The following is an 18,841-nucleotide window of genomic DNA, read 5'->3' as shown; positions in this document are numbered from 1 at the left end:
ACTACAGTGTATGTTGAAAATGAATTCCTCAGATAGGAAACGAAAATTTACAAAAATAAAATTTGACTATATGTGACAACATACCTTGTCAAACTGCTGTTATGAGCCATCAACCAGTCAACAATGTCACAACCTAAAACAACTTTTGTGTAATGATCTTTGTATTCTTGCTTCCATAAAGAAATGCTGTGTACAGAAGTTATAAGTTCATTCATAAGATCTTTTAGGTATGCTCTGTCCTACATAAAAGAGAACATGTCACATTTAACTATGTCCTACATAAAAGAGAACATTAACAAAAATAAATGTAACTAATTACAGAAGTTACAATATTTAATGAATACAAACCATTAACGTTCCATCATTTTTTTGAACACTCTGGCGTTCTCTGTAAGTCATATTGCTTAAAGCGGACTTAAAAGACCTAGAAATTATATAGCATGTACAGATATATCAAACAAATAACCTTTTGATTTGTACAATATATAAAGATAATTAATAACAATTAAACAAAATCACTGAATATGAGTACTGCTGTAGCAAATGCATGCTATGTTTCAGTGTTTTGCATGCAGGAAGAGACTAATAATACTTGGTATGCTGAAATGGATCATTTATTTCTTAAAATGTAGATATAATAACTAAATATTTAGAACCCCCCCATTTTTTTTTTTTTTTTTTTTTTGCTGCTTTATTCACTTAAGAAATGTTATAAATGGACTGCTCAAATTCTTGTTCAGTGATTTGCAAGATTATGTAATGTAAGATTAATGGAAAATAGTATGTCGTGTAGCAAAATTAAGATAATTAAGTAATTTATGACTTATCAAAAAATTAATCTATTTATATTCCAAATTATGATACACAGTGTGTATTTTTATTTAATCTCTGTGCTAATTTGTTTTAATTTAATTGGGGTTTTTGTACTTAAGATGTAAGTATGTTCATATCACTCATTTTTTTCTGAACTCGCTGTTGGAAGGCAATGGAATTGGTTAAATACTCACGCTATATTTTGAAATTAAAAATACTTAATTTAAGTTTACATATTAATAACTGAATTAACTAAATTAACTTAATTTTAACTAAGTACTATTGCACTTCATTTAGTTAATTAATTTAACATTATTAACTGCCTTTTGCAAAACAATATTGATGACAAAGTTAAATATTACAAAATAATTCACATAAGAAATCACTTATTTGAGATATTAATTCAAAAATTCAGAAGCAACTGCCCGCAGCCTCGCCTGACATGAACCGAAGAGGAGGAACAAGCGAAAACTAGAGAAAACTACAGCTAGTGTCTATCAGTGGGATACTAGTAATCATCAACGGGGAAGGAAACTGGAAATTCTGGAATCACTCTTCAGTCCGAAGTAGCATTCAGGAGCACAAGATGAAAAGTGTTCATGGATAAATCTCTCAGCACTTCAGACAAAGGTGGAGGCAGATACATATTTAGTTAATGGGGATAAAGCCGATCGGCTGACAATTCTAGTTGCAAAATGGAAGGGTGACGCTCACAGGCTTGCAAAAAGATTAACAGCATATTTTCCAAAATGGGAACCTTGGAATAAACGACATCTCATATTTTACTGTAGTATGTTGATTGTAAAATAAATTTGTTAAATAAATTGCTATAAGTCCAATTTAGCTATTGACTTGAAAGCATTTTTAAATTGAAGAGAAAATTTTTCTGCTTCCAGTAGCAGTTACAAATATGTAAACTTAAGTATTTTTAATTTTAAAATATTACATAATAATTATGGTAGCAAGAGGTTCTTTGTGAATTAAGTATCGTAAATTTATTCTGTTCCTATGGAAGAATATAAAATGTGGAAATTTACGAGACAGTGTATCTCTTGTGAATTTAATTACATTTCATATATTATTTGGTCCATAGCAGAAAGCATGTTAAGAAATTAATATATTTTTTTAATGAAAATTGGACTATGCAATAATTTGTAAAAGCAGTGTAACAGGTTACCTTTCTCCCAGGAGCTAGAGATCTAATAATGTTGTATTTATAAAAATGTTAGCCTTTAAAAATATAAAAACTGATTTATTTTAAGGAAAAATGTGTATGTTATTATTTCATGTTGCCTTATCTATTTTTCATGACTCTTTCACCAGTCATCAACACGTGGTTATTTTGGTATATAAAACACAATGCAATTTGTTCTTGATATATTATGATTAATTTGAGGAAAATTAACTTGTTTGTGGTGTCTTCTTAAAAATCACAACATAATAAGTGTATCACATGTGCAGGAGTTCTGCATGAATGCACAGAATGGGTAAGCATGGCTTATAGACTTCCAAGTTATCTCACAGTTGGCACAGAAAGCAAAAATTTTTTTTTACATGCCAACTACAAGTATATTTGTGTGAATTTATTTTATATGCGTTTATTCACTCTGCTTAAAGTAATCTGTTATATCTATATTTAAATAATAGAATGACAGACATTTTAAAAGCATAAAAATGCAGGCAAGGTCTTGAAGGTGTTAACCCTCTGGCTGATCATCCAACGATTTCCACGGGCAACTCAAACGCAACAAAATTTGCTCATCCCGCGATTTGAGCAGGCATATGTTTTTCTTCCTTTATTGAGGTGCGCATAACGTTTTTTTCCCCGTTTAACCATTGAAATAAATTATATACAGTATTAGGCGTTTAGGTTACGTTTTGGCCAACGGATATCGTTAGTTGCCCACTAAATTGCGGCATTTGAAGGTACGTGGTATTAGCGCTCAAACTTCACTTTTTGCCACTTTTTTTCTTACAGAAATGGCTGCTAGAAAACGTTCAGCGATTATCTTGATTATTTAATTAAATTATTGAATTATTAATTAGATTTATTGATTAGAGTGATTATTAATTAGATTTATTGAATCTGGTGCAAAGACTGTGAAGTTGGACTTTGCATTGAACTCTGTTTTGAACTCTATCATATTAAACTGCATTTCTAAGGTATTTTTCTCTCAGCGCTTTATATTTTCTTAAACTTGATACATGTTTACTTTTTTATATTATGCAATAAATAGAAATTAACTGTAATTCGACTGAAATTTATTTAAAAAACACTTTTTTTTGGTGATAATATATGAAATTGGTTTTTCTGGAAACTTAAATTCTCATGATAAAAATCTATATAAAAAATATTTTCTAGAAAAAAAAAAAAAAAAAAAAAAAAAAAAAAAAAAAAAAAAAAGTGCATTTTTCAATTCTCCAATATATATAGATTTAAAATATGTAAAAAAAAAAAAAAAAAAAAAAAAAAAAAAAAAATTGGAAGCGATTTCGGTCCACATATTGAGCAGTCAGAGGGTTAATTGATGAAGCCCGGGAGATTGCAGTGCGAGTTTAAAATGATTAAAAGTGATTATGAGATTTTTTTTTCAAGTTTAATTGATAAACCAGCAATCATTCCCATTTTGAGTGCAAGCACCTTGATGTGGTCAGGGGCTCCCTTGTATGAGGGTTGAAAGCCTCAGCTAGATCAATCTACTACTGCTGACCTGGTGTGAACCACATCGGCCAATAACATGTGGCCAAAATAGCAAATTTAGGCATGAAATACAACTCAAATGGACTCAAAAGATGTGCTAAGAGAGGCTCAAGCTTACTTAGTGAACTTCAAAATTATTCTTATAAATAAATCTTTAGGTGCAAACAAAGGAATTGCTGCAATATTTGACATCAATTTCAATTGATGTTTAATCTCTACTAACTGAACAATGTATTGAGATGGAAAGACTCCGTAAACTACAAGTGTCAGAAAAAAGGGACAGAGACTTATGCAGATATAGCTAAATATCTCGCATGGGGCCATTCTGAGGTAAAGAAAAAGAGTGCAAAACAGCATATTGTTATTCTTCACCCCACATTAGAAGGGGACAAACAAGGAAATATTGAAAAGAAACTTCTGCAAAGCACTGATAAAATAAAGTTGAAAATTGCAATTAAATACATTGAACAAGGTCTTAAGGCCTTATGATAGAAACAAGTCAGAGAATTCTATTAACAAAGTTTCCAATAAAGCAAATGGAAACAAATCACTGGGTACTAGAAACTTCACCAGAAGCATTTAAAAACTTCATGAAAATTAGGAAACTCCATCTGAATTGGGAATAGTTTAAAGGAATGTATAAGACTTATGCAATGCTATAAAGGTTGCCAATATGGACACACTTCAAGAAATTGTCAGACAGAAGAGGCCCACGGCCAATAAATTTGTCATAACTTTAAGAGTTGTAAAAAATCAAAACTATAAGTGTATAAATTGTGCTGAAAGAAATGCCAGTAATATCCAAAAATTTGATTCTAACCATTGAAGCTTTTCAAAAATCTGTCCTTCAAGACAGATAGAAATAGGTGAACTATAAGGAAAAGAATTATTTATGCATAATAATTCTGCCAGGAATCAAATAACAGCTATTCAGATTAACTTAGCATGCTCTCAAGCTGCTATAGCACATCTAAAAACAGAACTACAAAAATATGATTTGGCATTTGTTAATGAACCATTTCGTATAGATGGGAAACATTCCAGATTTCCTCTTTACTTTATTTATTATATTGACTCAGTACCTCAAGTGGCTACAGTAGTTCAAAATCTGAACTTAAATTTAATAAATAATTATACCACAAAAAATTTGACTGTAGCATATATGGAACTGAAACAAAAATGATTTACAATTATGAATTGTTATAGTTCTCTGGTTGTGGACTTCCCTGAAATGACAGAACTGCTGAGAGAGCTAGAAGGCTTCCTCATTAATAATAATGAAATGCTGATTTTAGGCGATTTCAATGCAAAGAGTGAACTGCGGGATTCACCATTTGAAGACACACGTGGTTGTCTGCTAAAAGAGTTTACAATCTCTAATGGATTATATGTGGATAATGATTCAGGCAGTCTTCCGACTTACTGTTGTAGTTGGGGTTCTATTTGTATTGATGTCACAGTTACTCGCTCTCCCTCAAACATGGTATGTATAAAGGACTGGTCTTAAATTGTGAAACATGTAGCAATCATTACTATTTTACTTTTGAAATTAGCTGAACAAAGTTTTTTCCTAGGTTGAGAGGGCAGTACATGTTAAAAAAATATACTGGCTCAGTTTAAAGGAAAAATTTACAAAGTTCTTCTTTGAAATAAATCCTAGAATAGTAATAGATGTGGTGGACCTAAACAAACTAATAGAAAAATGGAAAAAGAGGATTCAGGAGATTTGTGATAACATTTCTAGCTCTACAAATAATAATATAACAAAACAACATAAAAGGAGTACCCTGGTGGACCACAGCATTGCACACTGTCAATTATGAAAAATGAAGTTAATGCAGAAAGAAGATGCTTTCAAAAGTGTACATGGGATGAAGATTTATGAGAAAAATACAGGCCAATTTGTCTATTAAGAGCTGGGAGTAAAGTTTATGATAAGTTGATCACCACAAGGTTAAGTTACTTTTAGATATATTCAAATAACAAACTTAGCCATTTACAATATGGATTAACTTCAGTCTGCACGTCAAAAGATTATAGTATTTGAAGAAAATAGAAGGAATAAAAGATATACAAATATTATATCTCTGGACATTCAGTGCAGAGAATTGCATTCAATAACATCTGGTGGCGGTTCTTTCTTATGCAAGTGAAGAAGTATGGCTGTCCAGTAAACATATATAAGACAACTGTAGATATGTTGAAAGATAGGAAGATACATACTATTCGAAATGAATAATAAAATGTTCGATAGATCTTAAGAGAAAGGTTGTGTACAAGGTTGTACTGGGTCTCTGTTCTTCAACATTGTTACGAACTCCACTTTAGAATTGGAGCATGGCGATGGCATACATAAATAAGCTTATGCAGATGATGCACTATTCATAATAACTGACAGTACACATGTACAAGTTCAAAATAGAGGGGAAAGAAAAACAAAACTGATAAAATTGCAAGAATTGGCACAAAGGTGTAAATCAGAATTCTCTTCAGAGAAATCAAGTTTGATGTTTATAACAAGTTAAAAGAGTGGAATGGCATTAACAGCTATGGCAATTAAGATGAGTAAACTATAAATAGAAAAAAGTGATTAAATATATTGGAATAATTAATCACTGATGAAAAGTTAATATGGCTACCTCATATGGATTACTTAAAAGCAAAGACAAGCAAGACTGTTAATAAAATAATTATCATGACTGGGCTTTCTAAAAATGGTCATTAAAGAATTATACAAAACAGCAATAGCAGGACTAGCAGTTTATGCTAGTCCAGCTTAACTGAAATCACCCACAGTCAAAAAAAGCAAAAAAGTAAATGGTATTCAAAGAATAGCTTTATTAGCAATGACAAAGTGCTATAATATCTACTTTGTCCTACTTTGTCTACTACTACTAAGTATCTACTTTGTCCCTTCAAATCTTAGTATGCATGATTCCACTAGCTATAGAGTTGGACATTGAAAGCGCTGTTGGGATTTACGCTCTCCTAAGAATAGAGGTTTTGAGCTATATTCGGACAGTTCAAAAAATGATGATGGCATCGAGGCAGGATTCTGTATTTATCACGATGGCATATATAAAGATGGATGGTCTTCTTCACTACATAGAAGATATTCAGTCTACCAGGCAAAACAATGCCTTTAGTTAAAGTTTTACAATGGATCAAACATAATAAAATAAGGGCAAATCTCTGTTTAGATAATCAAGCTGTGTTAAAATCAATACAGAAATATAACATTTTAAACATTAATATTATAGAAATTAAAAATGTACTTCCAAAAATGAAAACGAGCTTTCATTGGATCCAAGGGCACCAGGAAGCCATTGGAAATGAAAAATCTGATAAATAAGCAAATCCACAAACTTACTTTATAACTGAATGCATAACTGTATGTGTTTCCAAACTTTATTGGCCAAGGGAAAAAGAATGGAAATCTGACAAGAAAGGTGGACTGAAGATGATGCAGGAACTTTTTATATTCCTTTTAATTCTTCTCTAAAGTTTCAGAAAAGAGACATTTTTTATAGTTTTTCCTGAACAAAGTTTACACAAATCACACAGTGTTTCAAAATACAGGGTTATTCAAAAAGAAAGAGCAGATTTCAAACATTTATTTCTTCCAAACTACAAAAGATAGAAACATGATTCTAATGTTAATGGATAGAGAAAAGTTTACAATTATCGTATGCATTCAATAACTGCAGTTTGTAATGCTTCATGTGCAGACGATGTTTTAGAACTCACCATACCGTTGGTTGAGAATTTATAAGTTCTTTGCTTGCTCGGGATGTGAATTTCTTTGGGCTCCTTTCGTAAAGTGTACGAACACGCTCGACATTCTCATTCGATGTATGTGGACGTCCCGTGCTTTAGACGCAACCACCTTCTACGAATTTTCGATGCCACTCGTAAATTTGCTTATGACGCGGTGGTTGTTTATTAAATTGACGCCGAAATGCTCATTGAACAGCAAAAATGAACTCTAGTTTTGCCAATTGTAGAACACAAAAAGACTTCTGCTGTGGTGTTGCGGCCATTTCACTACAGACTACCAACTGACAAATAATACCAGAACAAACAACAGGGCCAATGTGGCCATGATTGGAACTTTTATCCGTACTAAATTGTACACTTTTCTCTATCCATTAACGTTAGAATCATGTTTCTATCTTTTTCAGTTTGGAAGAAATACATGTTTGCAATCCGCTCTTTCTTTTTGAATAACCCTGTATTTAAATAGATTCAACTTGAAAAGAATAAATGCTCTTGTATTTGTGGTAATACAATGGCAGATGCTTTACATATGATTATAGAATGTCCAGGCATGAATGCTAAAAGACTTAAATTGTTTTCACAAGTACTGTCATAAGATGTGCTGTTCAAGCTCGTACAAACTAATCGAGAAGAATCTATTATCTTAAGTCTAATGGAATGTATATATTCTAAAGAATCAGAATTATACTCTTAATTTGTTTTGATTGTTAAAGTTTAAACACACAGATCAAGTAATATCTGTTACTCTACAATTAATGAAAAATATGGTTAAATATAGCTGAATTGTAACTTAAACTGAAGTTTAGTTTATATATGAAATGTAAAATTCTTGAATATTTAACTATCGGATTAGACATGTCATCTCTGTAATATGTGACTTACACTGTATTGATAATTGTTATTAACATAAATTGTAATACATTGTGTAATATGAATGTTGGCGAGGTCAAAAAATCTTTTCAGCCAGGAGACCAAAAATTCTTTAATTTTCTAGCCTGCGGTCAGTTAGGGAAATTCAAAGTATTTATTACATTTATTAAAATTTTTCTGTTAACTTTAAAACAATCTAAATTTAGTCCATGGCTTCAATGACACCTCTACTAACAAGGTCTTTCCATTTTTATGTGTGTTAATGGATGCACCATATTATACAAGGAAGTACCAGCTTTAGTAATGAGCATGTTCACGGGATTCTATTTGCCAAATGTGCACCAAATATGGTAGCCTATTTAGTGTCAATAACAACTGTGCAATGCTTAAGGTGCGCAATACTAAGACATTGCACACTGCTGAATTTATGCAATTGTTTGATTTCTTTACTTTTTTTAAAGTACAATCAGATTGCTGTGTACATGAAAAGAATAAAAATTCTTCCCATATACACAGTGATCACTCTCCATGTAAGCATTACGTATATTAAACATTACGTATATTATATGATACATTACTGTTCTAACACATTTTTTCCCCCCAAGAAGCTTTATGTATAATTAGGGTTGCGAACATTTTGTACTTAAGTTTATGTTTGGCATCCTGTTGACAGAAAAGTACCAAAAATCCAGTGCATGTTCAGAGATACAACAGCAATATTTGAGAAGACATTGAGCTTTATAATTGCCACTGAAAACAAATAATAGCAGAATTTTATCAAACATTAACCATATACTAATGAAATTTAAATATAGTAAAGCTTATCATGCAAGTGGATTAATATGCACTTCATTATGGTCTATTTTCTAATCATTACAAGAAGATGTAAAATAATTTTTTAAGAATAAAAAAGATTGACAAAATATGGTATATATTAGCGCAATCACCTTGGCTCGGTTTGAAAAATTTTACAGAAGAAAAAGAATAATGATTAAAATTTGCAATAGAATTTTTTATTACAGGTATGCATATACTATATTTGCCTGGTGGCAGTAATGTATCGTATCGCGCAGCAGTGCCACAGGCCCGGAATACGATCCCTAATGTGCTGATGGCACATAAGCAAAAGTATATAAACATGAACTGAGAAATCACTCAAACAAATGGCATCATCATTATATGATGTTAGACAGAATCTATCATATCCTAAGCCCATGATCATTTATTTTAGTATCTGAAAATGAGTGTTTTTCAATTCATTTTGCTCATAAAATTCAGACTGAATGCCCAGTATGACAGATTTTTGCTGCACTATCTGTGTTGTGCAACTTAGGTAAAACGTCCAGCACTTCCGCATAATGTCAATCTTCCATGATAACACAGTGCATACTGTAGATCTTGTGATGAAACATTCAGAGCAGATACAGTAAGAGGTTTGAAAAAAGGAAGGGGGGGGGAAACAACTTATTGAATTGAACAAATGCGACTTTGCTTTGAAAGTGATGACACTGCTCCATGAGAGGCACTTTGCAAACACAAAGGAAGTGCTGAATGTGGTAGACATCACACATAGCTGATAGTCTTTAGCACCTTCTCTATCATGAGAGAGATGCTTAAGGAGACCTGAGAGAATATTTTAAACAATGTTATATGTTTATGCATACTTTCCTGTACTTTTCTTGTAATTTTCAGAGCAGGCTCTCCATTTAACTTTTTTGATTTTTTTCCACACTTATATACCTGGATCCAATTTCTTGGTAGCATTTCTAAATCTATTTCACATAACTTCCAGAGAATATAATGATTTACCTTTGCTGCAATTTACTACACAGCTGCCAAGATTTACAAAATGACACACACCTCTATGATTATAAATGTAGACTAATACCTCCCATAAATTTCATGTATCCACTGAACACCTATTTTTTTCTAAACGTTTTCAGTATCTTTAAGCTATATGGCTTGCAAAATTTTCAGGCTGTTGAAACCTTTAAAAATGTTTTCTGCATGTTCAATGAAAAGATATAGATATAAGTGTAAAGACACAGTTCAAATTCACAATTCAGTTGTGCAAATTAATTGAATATCATGAATTGTATTAAAATGAACACTGTGATGTAATAATGAAAGAGCATTTTTAGAGTTCAAAATTTTTTCAACAATGAATTAAGGTTAAAAGTAACAAGAGTTAACAGGAAATGACTTAATGAATTATAATTCACAGAAGTTAAAAAGTTATGGAAACTTTCTAATAAAAGTGTAAAAGATTATTATGAGATTATTTATATAAATCATGAAAATTACTTTGCTCTAGCTATATCTTCTTCTCGAAAACCCACAACAGAGCTTTTTCTTCTGGCAGGCGACATAACACCTAGGGGACTTGTTAATGTTTCTGATGAAAAGTCAGTACTACGCTTCTGTGGTTGGTTCTCATGGAAAGACGGAGTGTCTTCATCAGTTCGAGGCACAGAATATAAGGATCTTACACACGATAATACCATATCACAGCAATAGGAGCAAACTCTTAGGTCATCTGTTGAAAGTTTTATATATATACACTCACACACCCATTAATAATTAGAAATAAAAAAAATTAAAGTCATGAAATTTTCTGTGAAATTAATATGCATAAAAATGGAATGGATTGTGAATTATGATGTTTTCAGTTCAAAGTTTTATGCAATTTTTCTTTATGATTAGATAGTTATCTATGTCAAAAAATAAAAATTTATACATAATTTACTCTTTACATATATGTGTGATATACATACATACACATATACTATAAATATTAAAAATTTAAACAGTACTATTTTCTCCAAAATTTGGTTTATTCAATAATATAATATAACCCCAGTTTTATAAGCCAATGGCACAAATGGTAAGTTACATATAATTTCATCTTTTGTCTTAACAATGAAAGTTAAAATTTATCACTTATATTCAAGACATTAGAAAAATTGGTACTATTCTGTTTTGAGGACCGTAAAAAAATTGCAGCAAAAATGTATGCGCAAAAGCGTTAAATCTAGCAAACGCGCCCATTTAACAGCGCTGGTTTCAGATTGCGTAAGTTTATATAGTTTTATACTTCTTAAGACGCCACTGAAATACTAGTTTAATTTTTAAATCCTTTTTGGATTTTAAATTCTTTTTGATATCTTATGGATTTGACAATTAGGGAATTGCCCATGACAAAAAGTAGGAATAGAATTTTGGGTAAAGTGCAGAATCCCCCACTGCTTGACGCGTTTTTAAGAATAGCACATACTCGGTATCCATGTACACATCAACCTATTTTCACTTAAAAAAAAAAAAAAAAAAAAAAAAAAAAAACAAAAAAAAACCCAGAATTGCACAAAAAAGGCACTGTGCGCACCCTTGACTTTACCTATGTACACATCGATATATTTTCACTTAAAAAGACAAAGAAAATTGACAAAAATCCAATTCTTTTGACTTCGCGATTCCAGATTAGGGTTTTTTTTTTTTCCGGATTATAGATCATCAATTTAAATTTGGTAGGATGGCATGCAGAAATTATAAAATTAAAAACATGAAATCATAATTTATAAAAAAAAGAGCAATTACGATGTAAAGAGTATCAAAATTTACCAAAAAAAAAAAAAAAAGGTTAATATTTATTTGTTTACTTTATTAAACATTTTTTTCAATGCGCGCATGCGTAAAGCATACATTATGCGCATGCGTAAAGTTTGTGGCTTTGAGGTCCGGATAATGGATGTCTGGATTACAGACTTTGTACTGTACCATTTTTAAGACAGTAGCAAAATGGAGTAAAGCATTTTATCACGAAATTTAAGAATTTGTAATAAGCAGTAAATGAGCAATTTTTGAAGCGATTTCGGTCCACAAATTCAGCAGTCAGAGGTTTAAGGCACTCAGAAATTTTTAGAAAGTTTGTACTGATGCTAGGGCATAATTTCTAAAATTAGAAATGCCGGAGCCCTACGGAAGACTATCAGCAAAGAGGAACAAAAGTAAAGAAATAAATAAAATGTCTATTAAAATCATTAATAATTTAAAAATTAAATAGTTGATTATTACAAAATTAATTATTATTTAACTAATTTTTAGAGACATTAGGTATTTTTAGAAGCAGACAAGATGAAAAATTAGCAACACTTTCGCCGGGAATTGAACCGTCGACCTCTCAAATACACGCTGAGTGTGCTGACCACTACACCACGAAAGCTCGCCAAGAATGTGGGAGAAATACCTTATAAATTATTATTATTTAATTAAATAAAATGGTACTATTCCAGAATGTAAAAAAATTGCAGCGAAAATGTATGCGCAAATGTGCCCATTTAACAGAGTGCCAAATCTAGCGTATGCGCTGATTTCAGATTGCGTAAGTTTATATAGTTCTATATTCTTTAAGATTCCATTGAAATACTAGTTTTATTTTTAATTCCTTTTTTGATATCCCATGGATTTAACAATTTGGGAATTGCCTGTGATGAAAAGTTTGCAATAGAATTTTGAGTAAAGTGCAGAATCACCCACTACTTGACGTGTTTTTAAGAATTGCACATACTTGGTATCCATGTACACATTGACCCATTTTCACTTAATAAAAAATCCCAGAATTGCATGAAAATGGCACTGCAGATACCCTTGACTTTTTCTATGTACACATCGACTTATTTTCACTTAAAAAGTAAAAGAAAATTGACAAAAATCCAATTGTTTTGACCCTTGTAAAAAGTGGCAAACAAATAAGTGGGCAATTCTGCACTTTACTGAGAATTTTTTCAAAGAAAAAGCATCATTCATTATAGAAAATTATGTTTGAACAACCAATGAGATGAAACTATGCTTTAGCGATAACTCGGTAGCGAAATAGTGATGCAGGCATCCATTCAGTTATGTTTAAAAATTTTTTAAATTATAATAATGATTTGAAATAGTTATTTACTCTTATGCTTCCATTCAGTCATATTTAGCCTTTTTTATATAAATTATAATAATAAAATAGTATTATATGAAATTAAACTTTCATCTAAATTAAAACATCAATCTTAAATAGTTATTTACTATTATACTTCCTTTCTTGCATTAGGGTTGCCGCAATTATTTTTGGCAGTACTGGCATCAGCCATAGTTTGGCGATTTTTTACGGCCCTCAAAACCGAATAGTACTGAAAAATCATTATCCATTAATACCTGATAAATTTTTTCTTCATAAAATTTCTTTGGTAGAAGTTATCATACACTAATTAACTAAAATTGAGACTATTTCTGTACACAGCATAAAATACAAACACTTTAAATTCTAAAATGAGTTAATAATGCAGTTTTAGTACATGTTCCTTTGAATTTCTACTCTGTCACAGCACAATATTAAAGTATCATGCTTAAAACAGTTCTGTTTTTTTATTTTCTGCTATGACTTACTTAGTTTCTTATTATATAATTATTCTGTAAATAACAGTTCATTAGCCTAGCAGTTTAAACAAATTTAAAAACAATTTAAAGAATGCAATAATTAATATTAGTAATTTTAAATACATTTGATTTTAATTGTCAGTGGTACAAATGCAGGATAAACAAAGAAAATGAATTTCTTTGAAATACAGATAAAAGAAATTTGATTACAGGAACATGCTAAATGGACCATAGTGCTGAAAATTCCAAATAAAATTATACATGCTTATTGTGCTGTAATTTACACAGCTTGACACTAAAAAATGCAACATCAAGAAGGAGTGGTCAGAAAGTGATGAAATTTGGGAAAAAGACAGAGACAGCAAGCAGCAATAAGTGATCTTTATTTCAAAATGATAGTCAGAATACAGAGCGAGAACGGCATCGGCTCAGTAGGATGTAGGACCACCGCGGACAGCGATGCACGAAGAAACATGTCTAGGCATAGAATCAATAAGAGTGCGATGGTGTCCTGAGGGATGGCTCTCCATTCCTTTTCAACAATTTGCCACAGTTAGTCTTCTGAACGAGGCAGGGGCAGAGTCTGCAAACGGCGTCCAATCACATCCAACACATGTTTGATTGGTGACAGGTCAGGAAAGTATGGTGGCCAGGGAAGCATCTGTATACCTTGCAGAGCATGTTGGAAGATGCAAGCACTGTGTGGTCGGGCGTTATCCTGCTTAAAAATTGCATTAGGTAGCTCCTGATGGTAGGGGATAGCCACAGGCCACAGTACATTATCCAAGTATTGTTGGGCCGTCATAGTGCCCTGAATACGAACTAGAGGTGACCTGGAATTGTAGGTAATAGCGCCCCAAACCATTATGCCTCGTTGTCGCGCAGTGGGACGTTCCACAGATTACTGCCGGAATAGATCTGTCTCCACGTCAACGCCACACATATATGCGGCAACTGTCACTGGATAAACAGAAGCGTGACTCATCTGAGAACACAACGTTTTACCATTCTGTCATCCCCATCGCTGCAGTCTGGCACCATTCTAAACGTCAGCGTCTATGCTGTGGGGTCAATGGCAGTCTTCTTAACGGACGCCGTGAGTGCAGGCCACATTCAACCAATCGATGGGAAATGGTTCTGGTCGACACGGGAACACCCAGGGTATCTTGCACATGTTGCAGAATACCGGTACAAGTGACTTGCAGGACCGCCACAGCTTGGTGACGAATTTTTTTAACATGCTTCTTTAACTTCCTTTATTTTTTTTAACATGCTTCTTTAACTTTCCCAAAGCAATTAATAATAATTATTTGAAGGACTCAAATTTTGGGCCACTTATTTTCTTTTTAATGTTGAACAAAAATCAGACTTTAGGTGTTAGTATTATCATCAATTTCAAACTATACCTTCACACCAAAAACAGGCTAACAGTGCCAAATATGAAAGCCATAGTTATTCACCATAGATAAATTACCAGAGGCACACTGCTAAAAAAAAAGGGGGGACAGAACTATATCTCCTGTTCTACTGGGACGATTGACAAAATTCAAACTGTGTTTTTCATGTCTCAAAAGCGCGCTATAGGATATATATTAGATTTATATATAGCACTATTCTAACATAGGTATTTTGACACAAAATCGGACTTTTTCTGAAATAACATACCAATTTTTTCCCATATTTCGATTCTACGACTCAAATTATGCCAGAATACCAAGTTTTGTAAAAATCGTACTAGTAGTTTTTAAAATTATAGCTCTCAAAATTTTAGCTCCTCAATGTTAATTTTAATTGAATTTGGTAAATATTTATTAATATCTCTTTTTGTTATTAAATTTTTATTATTTTTCCTTTCACATTTCAAAATTTAGGTTCATTCCAAATAAAATTTATCCATTTTTTGTGTTTTATTTTTTAATTTCTATTTTTAAATAATTTTTTTAAATTTTTCGAAAAAACTTTTGAATTATAACCTATAAAATTTTTACCATCATCTTAAAGTAGGTGTATTTCTAAGCATACCTGCAAAAAATTAGACTTTTTTATTCAAAATTTATTAAGATATACATGAATTTACATATTTTCGCGTTTTGAAATTTGGCATCTTTTTTTTGAGTGATAATAACGCCAAATGTGATTGATTGGATTTTTGTTACAGTGAATTGCCACAGCTAATTTTAACCTTAAATTTCAAATAAAATTTTACGGAGAATTAATTATATAAATTTTTTCCTTCAATGATGTGTAATAAATATTTATTAATACTATATGAAAAGCTATTTATAGATGATATTATTCAAATTTGTAAACTATTTTTTTTAATTTCACTCTTTCTTCCTTACAAAAAAAAAAAAAAAAAAAAAAAATTGTAAGAGTAAATTTTTATTTTCGGCGTTTTATCGTCTGCTACTTTACTTTAACTTCGTTTAAATCGAATTGTCTAGAACTGAGAACTTTCGTTTGATGTTCATTTGAATTTTACGAAAATATTTTATGACATTAACTGCATCATTTATTTCTAAACAAGCTGTTGCTTATGAAGTGGCTGAAAGAGCGGCTGATACTATCATTCACATTTTTAAAGCACAGTATATTTTTATAGAAACATAAGATTTAGAATAATCATTTTTATAAAAGTCAAATTATGATATAAACATAATGATATAAACATATGATATAAACCCTCTAGAGACCGAATTAATGGAAGTTCAATGGTTATGTAGAAACGATCTGCAGCTACTTAATGGCTGGATAAGTCAACACATTCTGTGGACAAGTAAGCATAATTATATAAACGACACCCAAATTCTGGATTCAATTAACAACGAGGGTACGATGTTTATTAAATGAATTTAAGAAGTTTTTAAGCATAAAAAATCAACTCATTTTTTATCCTAAAATGTATTTTTATGCGTAGCGTATTTTCATTATATCCTTAAAATTCTAATTTAGAATGTAATTGTCCAGAACTGAATTCTAATCATCAGTAATATAATAAGTAATTATTACGGTTATTAATAAATCCTTCTTATAAAGTAATTGCAAATATTTCAAAAAATTTTCTGTCTGAATGCAAATATTTCTAATTTTACATTAATCAAAATTGCACACAATATTATTTATTTGCACTTTAATTCTTACCATCAGCTCTAGTAGAAGTTACAATTCAATTATATTTAATTAAGGAATGACCATCTAAGTTTAGAAACAGCGTACCATAACAGCAATTCAATTATTGGCGCCATATCTTTCATGTTACTCCCGATTAGAAAGTGTAAACGCAACGTATTAATTTTATTTAAAATGTATTTTCCCGATTGGCAACAACAGTTTTTTTCAGAACGATAATATTTTTGAACTGTAAGTTTTTGAGCAGTAATGTTGACGGTAATGTTTCTGAATAAAGCAAGTATTTAACAATTAATGTTTGACGGAATGTGTTTTTATAAAGGAACTAATTAAATGCTAACATTTCAGAAGTGAGATAAACTAGAATTATTATCTAGATTTAACAACATATTGCCTTAACGTACGCTAATCCTAAACTGAATGTGGAAACTCGCCAAAACTGAAAGTAGAAAGGTACGTGAATTTATAAACTGTTCATGTTATGTCTAAGTATTAAACGGAAAGAACTTAAGTATAATTATTGTATTAGTATTTGAAAATTGAAGTCTAAGATGGCTTATTTGGCAAGAGGCAAAAAATGTGATTTAAAAGAACTTGCTTTGGAACTTGATGTAGATGTCCCTCCTGATATTAAAATTGTAGGCTTAAGAGATATGATTTTGAATAGTAAGAATTAAGACTTTACTAAACAAATGCTAGATAGAATTATAAATGATCGTTTAGACAGGGAAAAGTTAGAAATTTTAGAAAAAGATAAGCAAAGAGCATTTGAAATGGAAATTATAGAAAGAGATAAGCAAAGAACTTTTGAACTTGAAAAATTGAAAATAGAAGCGGAAATCAGAAGTAGTAATGTAAATGATTCTGTTTCTTCTAATGTTAGTAGAAGTAATATTTGTGATATGAGTAAATTAATGCATAAGTATGATTTGAATGAAGGTGATATAAGTTTTTATTTAGTTTTATTTGAGAGACAGGCATGAAATATTGGGTTAGAAGAACAAAACTGGGTTTCTCAGCTGTTGGGTCTATTGCCTTATGAAATAACTCAATTAACTGCCCGTGAATCAGAAGAGAAAGCTAACGACTATAAGCACGTTAAGCAACTGCTACTGAGAAAATTTAAGTTAAGCCCTGAACAGTTTCGGCAAAAGTTCGAAGATCATATTAAAACATTGCGTAATACGTGGAAGGACTTCACGTTTGAATTAAAAAATTATTTTGAAGAGTGGCTTGCTGGATTAAATGTAACAGATTTTGACTCTTTAAAACAACTTATTATTACTGATCAATTAAAGAAAAGGGTCCCCGCCGCTATCCGAGACCATTTCATTGATGATTGGTCTAAATTCATTAATCCTGAAGAGTTGGCTGAAAAACTAGATGAATATGAAAATATTCGGGCAGGGATAAAAGTACTTCAAGTAGAAAATAAAACTTTTAGGCATAATTCTAAGCCCAAATCTGGTTCTAAATTTTATGAAGGATCCTATAATCAGTATTCAAGACAAAGAAATGTTAAAGGTTCCATGCAGACAGATGGTAATTTCAAAGTGGATTTTAAAAACAGTTTTGATAATAAATACAATCTGAGAGATAAATTTTATAAAACAGATGAAAGGAAAAGGGAATATAATCCTGGCATCCGCAATGAAAAGGGTGAGCCGAAATGCTTCAATTGTAATGATTATGGACATATAGCGACGGATTGTCCTCAGCCTAAAAAAGAAATTATTTGCAGGAAATGTAATGAAAAGGGTCATACTTTTAAAAAGTGTACGTCTAAGAATCCAGACTTGACAAATGTTAAAGATAATTTATCCGTGAACCAGAATTCAGGTGTTTCACCAGCTGTATATTTAAAGTATGCTTGCATCAATAATGGAGAAGAAATTACTGCAATCATAGATACGAGTTCTAGTTCGTGTTTATTGAAACAGTCTGCGGCTAAGAGACTGAATCTTATTATAAAACCTGATGTGGAGGAATTGTTTGGCTTTGGGAACCAGAATAAACCAGCCGCTAGAACATTGGGAAAAGTAACTGTTAACTTAGAGATTGATAATGTGGAAGGAAAGGACATTACAGTTCTAATTATAGGAGATGAAACGCAATCATCCGACTTATTAGTTGGTC

General features: G+C 31.3%; 1 protein-coding gene across 5 annotated transcripts in view; it reads right to left on the bottom strand.

The window, feature by feature from the left end:
• fab1 (1-phosphatidylinositol 3-phosphate 5-kinase fab1) overlaps positions 1-18,841 on the bottom strand; it is a 150,432-nt gene that overhangs the window by 106,177 nt on the left and 25,414 nt on the right. For 4 of the 5 annotated variants that reach the window (XM_035371031.2, XM_085818746.1, XM_035371032.2 and 1 more), the window contains 3 exons: positions 10,466-10,697; positions 349-424; positions 85-239 (listed from right to left, as the gene is read on the bottom strand). In XM_035371031.2, the coding sequence (XP_035226922.2) occupies positions 85-239; positions 349-424; positions 10,466-10,697 (463 nt within the window). Of the gene's footprint in view, positions 1-84; positions 240-348; positions 425-10,465; positions 10,698-18,841 lie in introns of those variants that run through there. The other variant, XM_085818749.1, reaches the window with a different exon arrangement.

The sequence above is a fragment of the Stegodyphus dumicola genome, chromosome 6 (assembly GCF_044657685.1).
Source record: "Stegodyphus dumicola isolate Sdum_Otavi_A_Nest chromosome 6, ASM4465768v1".
Classification (NCBI taxonomy): domain Eukaryota; kingdom Metazoa; phylum Arthropoda; class Arachnida; order Araneae; family Eresidae; genus Stegodyphus; species Stegodyphus dumicola.
This window is presented reverse-complemented; position numbering and strand designations above follow the sequence as displayed.